The sequence below is a fragment of the Acanthisitta chloris genome, unplaced genomic scaffold (genome assembly GCF_000695815.1).
Source record: "Acanthisitta chloris isolate BGI_N310 unplaced genomic scaffold, ASM69581v1 scaffold28457, whole genome shotgun sequence".
Lineage (NCBI taxonomy): Eukaryota > Metazoa > Chordata > Aves > Passeriformes > Acanthisittidae > Acanthisitta > Acanthisitta chloris.
In genome coordinates this window covers 15,528-25,858 of record NW_008682919.1, presented here as the reverse complement: position 1 = coordinate 25,858, position 10,331 = coordinate 15,528, and the positions used below count along the sequence as shown (strand labels likewise).

Below are 10,331 nucleotides of genomic sequence, written 5' to 3'. Positions count from 1 at the left end.
CCTGCTGACACTGCAGTGAGGGGCACAGTGTGGAGCCAAGACCTTGGAAATTTGGAGCTTTTATGGAAGGCTTGGGGCTGTGCAGAACGTCAAGCTGCCCAACCAGGATCAAATACCACTTAATTTTTCAACTGTGAGGGTCAGGAAAACGGTGCGTTTTTTCTCCTCCACCGAGAGCTTGAGGGTGAAACATCTTCATCTGAAATCTTCTTCCCCCTGCACTCTGTCTCTGGGGAAGCTGGAATTGATTTCAAATGAGCAAATGCCTCCTCACCCCTAACGTGTGAGGAGCCCTGAGCCTCAGCCCCAAAACACCAGTGAGAGGTTTTTCCGTCGATCTGTCTGAAATTGCAGTTTAATTCTCCGTATTTGCTCTCGTATTGTGCATTAAGATACAGCGAGTTTATCCAGCAGTCCAGCTGTTTTGAAGATAATTACTACAGAACTCAACCTGATGTAAAATAATCCTCCCGGGCAAGCAGCCAAGAGCCTGAGACTTATCCTCCAAAGACTGAAACCTCTCCATTACCCTTAAGAGCCGCAGAGATAGCAGTGGGCATCTCATGACAAATATATTTTTGGTGGTAATCAACACAGGGTTGTGAGAAGAGGTTTGCTTTCCCCCCTGACTCCTCTTGGGGAGGGTGGTGCAGCTGGTCCTCCTCCACCAAGGAGGACTGCGTGCAATGGAGACGTGGCTGGGTTTCCATCCAAAGCACCCTACATGCCATTGTTTCCCCCAGGAGCTCATTTTGTGGTGATAATTCCACCTCCCTTGCAGCATTGCCACCCTGTCCTGCGCTGAGGTGACTTCAGACCAGTTTTTCCTCCTTGCAATCCAGGGACAGATGTCCAATGGCTTTGCTCCAGCTGTGCAGGAGCTCCTTCTCACACAGATGCTGCCTGGTCCAGGTTTTAATCAGCTTGGCAGCATCCTTTCTTCTTTTGCAACTGCAGGATGCTGCTGCAGCCATGGCCACATCCTCCTGGGTTGAAAGTGTCCCCTGTATCCAGCTGAGATGGTGATGGTCACCAGTCCCATCAGGATGGCTGAATCATAGCGGTTGGAACCTCATACTGCCATGTGCTAATTACCAGTACTTGACTGCGTGTCTAACTGTGACAGCAAACGCTGTTCCTCTCTCTCCCTGCCTTTTATTGCTCGAAAAAAAAGCAATAACAAGGGAAAAACCCGACCTCAAAACCTCACTGCAGGGCATGGAGGGCTCCATGTTCTCGGCTGTTCGGCTCTGCCAGCGATAAACTCGGCGTTTCTTCTCTGCTTTTGATTGAAGAACACTAGAAATCAGCCGGGGCACAGGTGCTGCATTGTGTTAGATTAGCACTGATTGAATCGGTGCACGGGCGCTGATTGAGGCACGGGGCGCTGCCGACGCCGGTGTGCTGTGAGCAGGGGGGTTTGTGTCCCTTAATCAGCACCCTTGGATGGTGGGGATGGTCTTCGTGGGTGTCTCTTGTTGGGTTTCTCCCTGCTGGGATGTAGGGCAGAGCTTGGTGTAGAATAGAGGGGAATTTGGCTTCCCCAGTGAGACAGCAGCTCTCTGCTGAGGTGTTTCAGCACAGGTAGTGATGTCTTGATGGTAAGTGGTGGTTGTCTCTTTGGAGAGGAGCTGGGAAGATATCCCAACCTTCTTCAAACCACAGGATGGCCTGGTGGCCATGAGAAGTTGGAAATTGCTGCCTGGCTGTGTCAGGGAGAGATTGCAATCACTTAGGTACCGTTTTGGGCAAGGGAAAAGTGCCTTGCGGCACTTCTTCTAATTTCTGTGGTTTTCCTGGCCTGGCTGCCCCTGCTCAGTACCTTCATTTTCATCTCTCTCTTTGGGAGATCAGGTGTGGCCGCCAGCATCGACTGACTGCGATGTTAGCATTTACGTGCCTCCTGCTCTATAAACATTCCCATTGATTTGCTCCATCCCAAGGCCTCCTGCTTTATTTCTTTTGCTGCTGCCTCATATTTCCTTATGAAGATTTCTCTTAAGCTAATAACAGCTGTCGTCTGTTGGGGCTTAGGCTGATGCCTTCTGACCTTCCCTGCGGCGTGGGGGGAGCATCCTGGCACGTGGACATGTGGTGGTGTGTCAGAAACAAGCGATTCATGGTGGGAAAATCAAGTGGGAGCCAGGAGCAGAGTGTGCCTGAGCACCCAACCCCATCAGGCCACCCTTCCCCTTGCTGATGATGTTGTCAGGGTGACATGTGTCCCTGCAAGCTGGAAGGAAAAGCAATGAGGAGTGAAAGAAGGGCTTTAGGAAGCGAAGGGAAAGCTTGGCGTGCTGTAACAGAGCTGACTGTTCCTGGATTTGCTCGATGTGGAGCATTAATTCAGAAAATCCTGTGAATGGCTTCGGGGAGGAGATGTGATCAGTTAGTGGGGGCACACGCAGCCGTTCGCCTCGCTGTGTGGCTCTTCCCTGTTCAAACTACGAGTGGTTTCTACACCACCTGCAGCACAGCTCTGCCTGGATCAGCCTTAGCGTCATGCTCTGCCACCCACAGTGGTACCCAGGTCCACTCTGGAGACCAAAAGCAGGCTCAGACCCTCCTGCCCAGATTGATGTCAGCTCAAGCTTGGCAGTGACCTTTGCATCCCCTGGGTTGTGACAGAGGCCACCCAAAGCCCTGTGAGTGCTGGGTGCAGACCAGGCAGTGTTCTGTGTGTCATGGACCCCTCAGGGACTGCACAGTGAGCGTCGTCTTGACTTGTGATGCCTCGCGCAGACGGCTCCCGCCCTCCTCATCATCTTGTTATCATTCTAATGTCTGGGAGCTGCAGTCATGGACCAAAACACCATTAAACTATCTGAAATGGAGCAACTCGACAGGCTCTGCCCTCACAGGCTTATTATCTTTGCAGATGGATATTTTATATTTAGCAACCTCTAATGTATCAATTTGGGCTTTGATTTCGCACGGGGAGCAGCTTCTATTCTGGTGCTCGGCCGTGGGCAAACTGCCACCACAGGGGAACTGGTGGGGAGAAACCCTCCCTGGCAAGTCCTGAGCCTCCAGGGAGGGCAGGAGGGTCCTGTAGCCTTCAGGGGGCCCTGGGAGGGGGTTGTTGTTGGGGAACAGGTTTGTTGGTGGTCTGGAACATGTTTGAACAGCACTGGGAGCGCTCGGGGAATCGGAGCGATAGCGATGGGGCCAGGCAATTAATTAAACTTGCAGAGAACGAGAGCCAGTAGCGCATGGCTTTGAGGGAGGCAGTGACTCACTGGCAAACCGTGGGGAGGGAGAGCTGTTACGGAGAACAGAACAGTTTAGACTGGCCAAGCTCTTGTGCACCCCATGCTCCTTGTCTTCCCACGGGGGGCACGGGTGTGGCACTGAGTCGGGACGTGCTGCGTTGTTGGTGAGGATTGGATAGGAGGTGGTCATGTTGGGTGATGCCAAATGGCACATCCTGGGTCTCCTCTAACCTCAGGGCATTGGGATGGTGTGGGGATGGTGTGGAGATGTTCACTCTGCATCCAGGCACCAGGAAGGATGCGAGAGAGCGCAGTGATGCTGTGGGTGCCTCGGAGAGGAGACAGGGTGCCAGAGGATGGGATTGGGATTGAAGACAAAGTGCCTCCCTCCCTCCACCCGGAGAATAAATGTGGATGGCAGTGACTGAAGCCTGAGTGGCGCAGTCCTGCCCTCGGGAGCTGTTGTGTGAGCCCCACTGTCACATGCTGCAGATGCCATTGTCCCCGCGGCTAATGTGGTGGGTTGCATTGTTGGGAGAGGATTAGAGGAGCCTCCGCTGTTTTGATGGCCTGCTTCTCATTTGCATCCTTAACGAAGCGGGAGCCCAGCCAGGTTCTGTTCTTTTGTGTTTACTTCTGAGGAAGTGTGTTTATTTCCGATGATTACAAATAAATCTCCTCTGCCTTTGCTCCAGCCGCTTGGAATAAAAAGCGTTCGGAGCCTGTTAACTGTGTAGCCGGGGTGAGTATTGGAAGGGAAGGAGAAATCCCATTAGGAGTCCCCAGCAAATGTAATTAACAATTTCTCCTCAAAGACAAGGGTGTTTGCTCTGCCCCTGTGACAGGTATTTTTGGTTGGAAGCTTCGCAGGGTGAAGCATCACCCCGTCGTTGTCGAGGGGCTTCGCTCCCGAGCCGGGTGAGCTATTTTAGCCACTGAAAACTGGGTCAGCCGGCAAGTTTGCGACTGGTTTTGGCATCTCCATTTGTCATTCTGACGGGACACATTACCTACAGGAGAGAAAAGCAGTTTGGGGTTGAAGGGCTATAGAAGTGTTTCAAAGTAGAGCATTATTGGCTTGAATAGGGAAGCAGGAGGAATGTGAATCATAGAAACATAGAATTTTTTCAAGTGGAAAGGACCCACAAGTTTAGTTGTGTCCAACTCCTGGCTCTGCACAGGACAGTCCCAAAAGTCCCACCATGTGTCTGAGAGCGTTGTCCAAATGGGTTTGGACAATAAATTTGGGTTGACCCATAGATGAGCATCTTCCCCCATCCTCTTGGCATGGCCAGAGACTGATGGTCTTGTCTCTGTGGGTACAAACATGTCTCCTGGACTTCTTGGGATTCACATCAGCATTTGGGGTCCCATGCATCCAATTCCTTGGGATATTTTGCACCTATGGAGAGGGTTTTGCAAGACGTGCTTGATACTTGCAACTCTTTGTGTGCCATTTATCCTTCCAAACTAGTGCCATAAAACTTGTGCTGACCTGACCACAGGGCAGGTATTGAGGGCAGCTCCAGGTTTTGCCCTGGCATTCCACTGAGTCAGCAGTGCAGGAAAGGTCTGTGGCATGGCTGGGAAAGGTGGTGGGTGAAGGTGGAGGGTGTTATGGCTCCTCTCACGTGTAGGAGAAGTGCTGTCAGTGTCATTGATGGGGCTGGGCAGGATCCTGCTGCAGGAGCGACGCGGGGGTCTCTCCTAATAGGTGCAGGAGGAGGGAGAGAGTCACTTTGTGCCGCCGAACACAACGAGCGCGTCAGCGGAGTTATCTGTATTGTTGACACTAAGTGAAATAATTCCTTGGCAAACTTCAAAATTAGCATTTAAGGCTGAGGAATAGGGGCAATTAGAGGGGAAGCGGCGCAGCGCCGGTGCCCCCAGCTCCCACCCTCATGCATCTTCTCACGCTGCTGCGTTCAGGTTCACCGCCCTTGTCTCTGGTGGAGCACTGGGATCCCCACAGCAGCTCTCGTCCTCCTGCAGAGGGAGGGGATCAATATGGGGCTCAGGAGATGAAGCCCTTCAGGAGGCCACATGTTTCATTGTGAGTGCTGTGGGGGCTGGAGCTTGGGCAAAGCCCAGCATGAGAGGTTCCCCAGCAAGCTGCTCTGGAGGAGAGTGGTCGTGGTTGGAGGCAGGTGAAGGGCTGCAGATGGTGAGAAGGCAGTGAGATGCTCAAAGGCAGTGAGGGGCTGAGTGGGGTGCAGAAGTGGGAGAGGTGATGAGATGGGTCACGTTGCACAAAGAAGAGCTGTGTGAGGGAGAGGCATGTGCCAGTGGCTCAGGTTTGGGCTGATGATATCATTCTCAAGATATTCCCCCTGCCTTGCTCATGGGCTTACTCCAGGTGAACTGCAGAGCCAGGATGGGTTTATTTCCCTCCCATCTGACAGGCACTTGATTGTCTTTCGTCCCTTCTGGACATGAAAGGCAGAGTTTGTGGAGATGGATACGGCGCCTTCAGGAGACTGTTAATGGGGGTTTGTCTTTGTTTTTAATTAGATCCCTTCAAGGGAAAACCTCCTGGCCCGCTTTATTATCCAGCTTTGTCAGAGCTTGTCTGCTTTATCTAAACACTTTGCAGAAGTCTCTGTACCTGTTTGCTTACTGGAGACATTATCATAATCCTGGTCAATTGGAAATGGGTAGCAAAGACGGCTCAGCAGACAAGGGAGCGCTGGCAGCTTAGCAGCTAATGGAGATCACTTTCCCAGACAGGTAAAGAAGCTGATGAGGTGCTCCTTGTGCCAGGGTGTCCATCAGTATTTGCCTTTGAAGTGCCTGTTGCCAGAGCATGGGAAAACTGACAGCAGGAAGGTGAGGTTGGGTAAGGAGGTGCCTTCAGGAGCGCTGCGTGCTCCGTGCCAGCTGATGGATGGTGGATTTTCTGCTGGTGGTAGATCTGACACATTTCCAGGAGGTGCTGTTTTGTTAAAGGAGGGTGGTTTGTCTGTCTCCTGTAGCTGCAGGTGACAGCCCACGCTCTGGTGGAGAGCAGCACAATCAGAGTCAAAGGGACTTAGTCCTAAATTAGCTATTGAGTGGCAGCAATCGAAGTGTGAGCTCAAGGGATGGGGAGAAGGAGCCTTTGCCTCCTTGCTCTTGGTATGAGTTTGTTGAAGGGATCTGCAAGTTGCTCCTGCCCACTTGCTCTGAGTGAGTTTGAGGGCAGTACCAGTCACCACAGACAAGAGAGTGATGCTGTCCTTACCATCCCTCACGTGAGCTAGTCCTTCCCTGTGTGCTTGTGCAGGTGCAGCTCTGAGGTGTCAATACAAGCTGTAAATGCAGAATGAGCCACCCAAGTTCTCAGGTGTCCCAGCCCAGCTCCAGACTTCCCTAGGAGCACATCTCATATGCACCAGCCAAATCTGGGCAGCCGCAGCCGAACGTCCTCAGCGCCAGCGCGAGCTTCTCATCCCTGTCACTTCAAACCCCAGTCCTTGTGCTTCACCCCTAATGAGGGGACCCGAGAGTACCTCGCAGGGCTGTAGTCTGGATATTTATATGAGCGCAGACATGCGAGTTGTCTGTTTTACATATTGCTGCCCTGATTTTTCAGTGCACGCAATGAATAATTTACAGAAGCCGTGTGTAAGTATCTCTTTATTATTCATTATAATGAAGTGAGACAGCAGTAATAGTCCACTAGACTGGAATCCCCCAGGGCCGAACTTAACTCGACTGTGCTTAGCTCTCCCCTAGTTAATTTGAACGAAGGGAGGGCTTGGCTTCCTGATAGGGACGAGGCCGACTGGGTCCAGCAGAGTGGAGCTGGCACTGGGGCACGTGTGCCACTTGGGCAGGACAGAGCCACCACGGGCGTGGAGAACCATCCATTTTTCCCGGCGTCCGTACGTGATGTGGCTGGTGGAGATGTACAGCTCCTGCAAGGGGAAAATTACTTGTTTGTGGGAGGATATATGGCTCATTCCTCGGAACTGAGTGCCCAGGGGGAACCCTCAAACATGCCAAGTATTGCCCCTTCCCTCGGCCCGATTAATAATCTCGATCGAGGTGACGCTCTGCGGGCTCAGCAAGGGAGGCATATAACACCCCCGAAGCCTGGGCAGGACAGGCAGCACAGTGGGGATGAGGACAGGAACAGCCTTCCAGCCCCTCTCTGAATTTACAGGTGTGCAGAGAGGAACTCGTGCAAGTTTCTGGATTGACTGTAGGTGCTTTTTTCCTAAGCTCTCAGCTGCACAAAGCTGCAGCAGTGCCACTGCCTCAAGCAGTGGCTCACGCCTAGCTTGGTTTTCCTGGTCTAGAGAAATATTCCCTACCATGCTCCTCAGGTGGGAAAGGCTCCAGAGATATGCCGGGCCGTTAATTTAGCCAAAGGCTCGGCAGTTTTGCTGTGGGTGCTGTGGCAGCAGCAGAGAAGGCCATAAGGAACTAGATGGAGAAAAATCTATCCAACAGAATGCAAAAGTCATGTTTTCCAGGAACATTTTAATTCCCTTCCCCTCCTCCCCCCAAACCCCATTCTTTGCCAAGTGTAAGTCAGCGCCGTGGACCGGAGCTGCCGAGCTCCCGCGCGTCTCGGAGCGAGGAGGTGGGAGCCAGGCAGGAAATAAATAATGGAAACGACCGTGTTGTGTTTTCAAGGCACTTGTAGGATTTACAGCTGCTTATCCAAATGTTCCCTTCCCTTCCCTGCGTGCTGGCTTGGCCGTCTCCGGCTGTTTCTCTCCTTCCTCTCTCCCCGTGCGTGTGCCGCGGCCCCTGTCCCCGGCAGCGGGTGTGTATATCACCCCGGGGATGGCTCGAGGGCTGTGCCGACGAGTCGAACTGTCAGCAAATTTTACAGCTTCATCTGAAATTCTCGGCGCACGGCGAGGGCGACGGGGGGAGCGCTGGAGGTGGGTGAGAGGGGGATATGGGTAGTCTGCGTGGCTGGTGGAGGTCAAACGTAATGGGAGCTTTTGTCTGCGGTTCCCCCGTTCTGTATAAAAGAAATAAAAGGCAGGTTTTCTTTCTGGTGAACTCACTGTTTATGTGAAATCTCATCCCAGGGGATGGGATGATGTGTGGGCATGGTAGCATGGCTGCGCCGTCTCCGTGCTGGCAGTGATGGGGAGTCAGAGCCACAGCTGCCATCCCACTCCATCCCCTTTTGGGGTCTCTGTGTGTCCTGTTCCAGGTGTGTGACGCTGTCTCTCCCTCTGCAGGTGTACCGTGGATGACCGGGTGACGCGGGTAGCCTGGTTGAACCGCAGCACCATCCTCTATGCTGGCAATGACAAGTGGTCTATAGACAACCGCGTGGTCATCCTCTCCAACACCAAGACCCAGTACAGCATCAAGATACAGAATGTGGATGTGTATGATGAGGGGCCCTACACCTGCTCCGTGCAGACAGACAATCACCCCAAGACTTCCCGCGTCCATCTCATCGTGCAAGGTAGGTCTGAACATGCCTCATGCTAGGTCTTTATGCCTCATGCTGTGATGGGACAGTTTGATCTGGAAGGCTGTCTGGACTTGTGAAGGGTTTGGAGGCCTTCTTGGTGATAGAGATGTAGGGATCAGACCAACCAGGTTGGAAGAGACCTCCAAGATCATCAAGTCCAACCCTACCGTGGTTACTAGACCATGGCACTAAGTGCCACATCCAGTCTCAGCTTGAAAACCTCCAGGGATGGTGAATCTACCACCTCCCTGGGCAGCCCATTCCAATGCCTGAGCACTCTCTCCGTAAAAGATCTCTTCCTAATAGTCAACCTAAACCTCCTCTGGCAGAGCTTGAGTCTGTGCCCTCTTGTCCTGGTGCTGGTTGCCTGGGAGAAGAGACCAACCCCCACCTGACTCCAACCTCCTGTCAGGGAGCTGTAGACATGCATTGCTTCAGGGATTGCAAGTGCCTGCCATGCCAGGGAGGAGATGGACATGCATTGTCTCAGCCTCTCTGTGTTGTATGGTTGTCCCATGGGGCAGAGGACACCAAAGCACTGAATTTGGGGCTGGAGTGCTCTTCTTTCTCTCCCTTTGCCAGTCCCTGCTGTGAATGTGATCCATCACCCTGCTCAGGACCACATTGCTCAGCACATTCCACCAGGGAGTTGTTTGTAATGTGCTCAGGTTCACATCTGAAGATGCTTCAGGAGAGCTGAAACAGAGTGATGCCAGGAATGGAGGAGAAGCAGATCCCAACAGCATGAGGTTCTATGGGTTTGGGAGAGAGGCTGGACTGTGTGTGAAGTCCCTGTGGGGTGATGAAGGCCTTTGGCACAGGATGTTGTAGACAAGTGTGTCAGTGTAGCAGATTCTGTTTTGTTGCAAAGCAGCATCCTGGGGCTGTTCTGGTGGGGAGATCCAGGTGCTGGCAGATCAGAGGTGCCCCTAGCACTCTGGTGCATGCTGCCTCTGGATCCCTGTGGCTTTGCACCAGCTCTGCTGGCTTTTGTCCGGTCTCTAGATTAATTTTTCAGAGTTAGTGTTAGTTCAGGTTAGATAAAGATAATGAAAGTTTCCTAATCCTCTTAAAGAAGATTTATTTGGCTGAGTAGAAAGCTCTTGGAATACAATAAAGCGTGTATAAAACCAGGACCTAATCTTTCCTTTAATTTCAAACAGCTGATGGGTATTGATTTTGCAATGAGCAAATCTGAAAACTTTCTCAGCCTCGACATGTCTCTGCGAACCCCCAACACTGTTATGTATGTATTTATGTATCCTCCTCATTGGGAGGAGGCAGGGGTTGATTGTGGCCACCCATCAAAGCTGTTTTCCTGCCTGGTGTGGGTGAAAGTGTGTTGGGAAACTCCACATCGTGTGCATCAGACTGTGGTGGGGAGGGAAGTGCTCACCTCTTTGCCTTGGGAAGAGGAGAGTGGAGCTCTGCTGGGAGCATTCCTCCACCCCCTTGAGTGGAGCTCTCCCTCTCCCCTTTTTTTGAGCTGTGTGTGAGCTGTCCATCTGTGAAGTTTAATCTGTTTATCCTGTCTGCTCTCTAATCGTGCTAATCCGTCCAGTCAACACCAGTGAGGTATCGAGTGCTTTGCACCTGCTGAAATCAGGTGAGCTGGCAGTGATGCTCAGTGCCTGCTCCCCTCTCCCCTTTTTCAGGGGGATGCAGGCAGGTGAAGGTGAGAGAGAGTTTTTTAT

General features: G+C 52.3%; 1 protein-coding gene across 1 annotated transcript in view; it reads left to right on the top strand.

Annotated features, from left to right (window-relative positions):
• Positions 1-8,393: 8,393 nt before the first annotated feature.
• Positions 8,394-10,331, top strand: part of OPCML (opioid binding protein/cell adhesion molecule-like) — a gene marked incomplete at both ends in the record, with an annotated part of 12,161 nt that continues 10,223 nt past the window's right edge. Inside the window, one exon of the mRNA XM_009078685.1 lies at positions 8,394-8,628. Coding sequence (XP_009076933.1) covers positions 8,394-8,628 — 235 coding nt within the window. The remainder of the gene's footprint in view (positions 8,629-10,331) is intronic.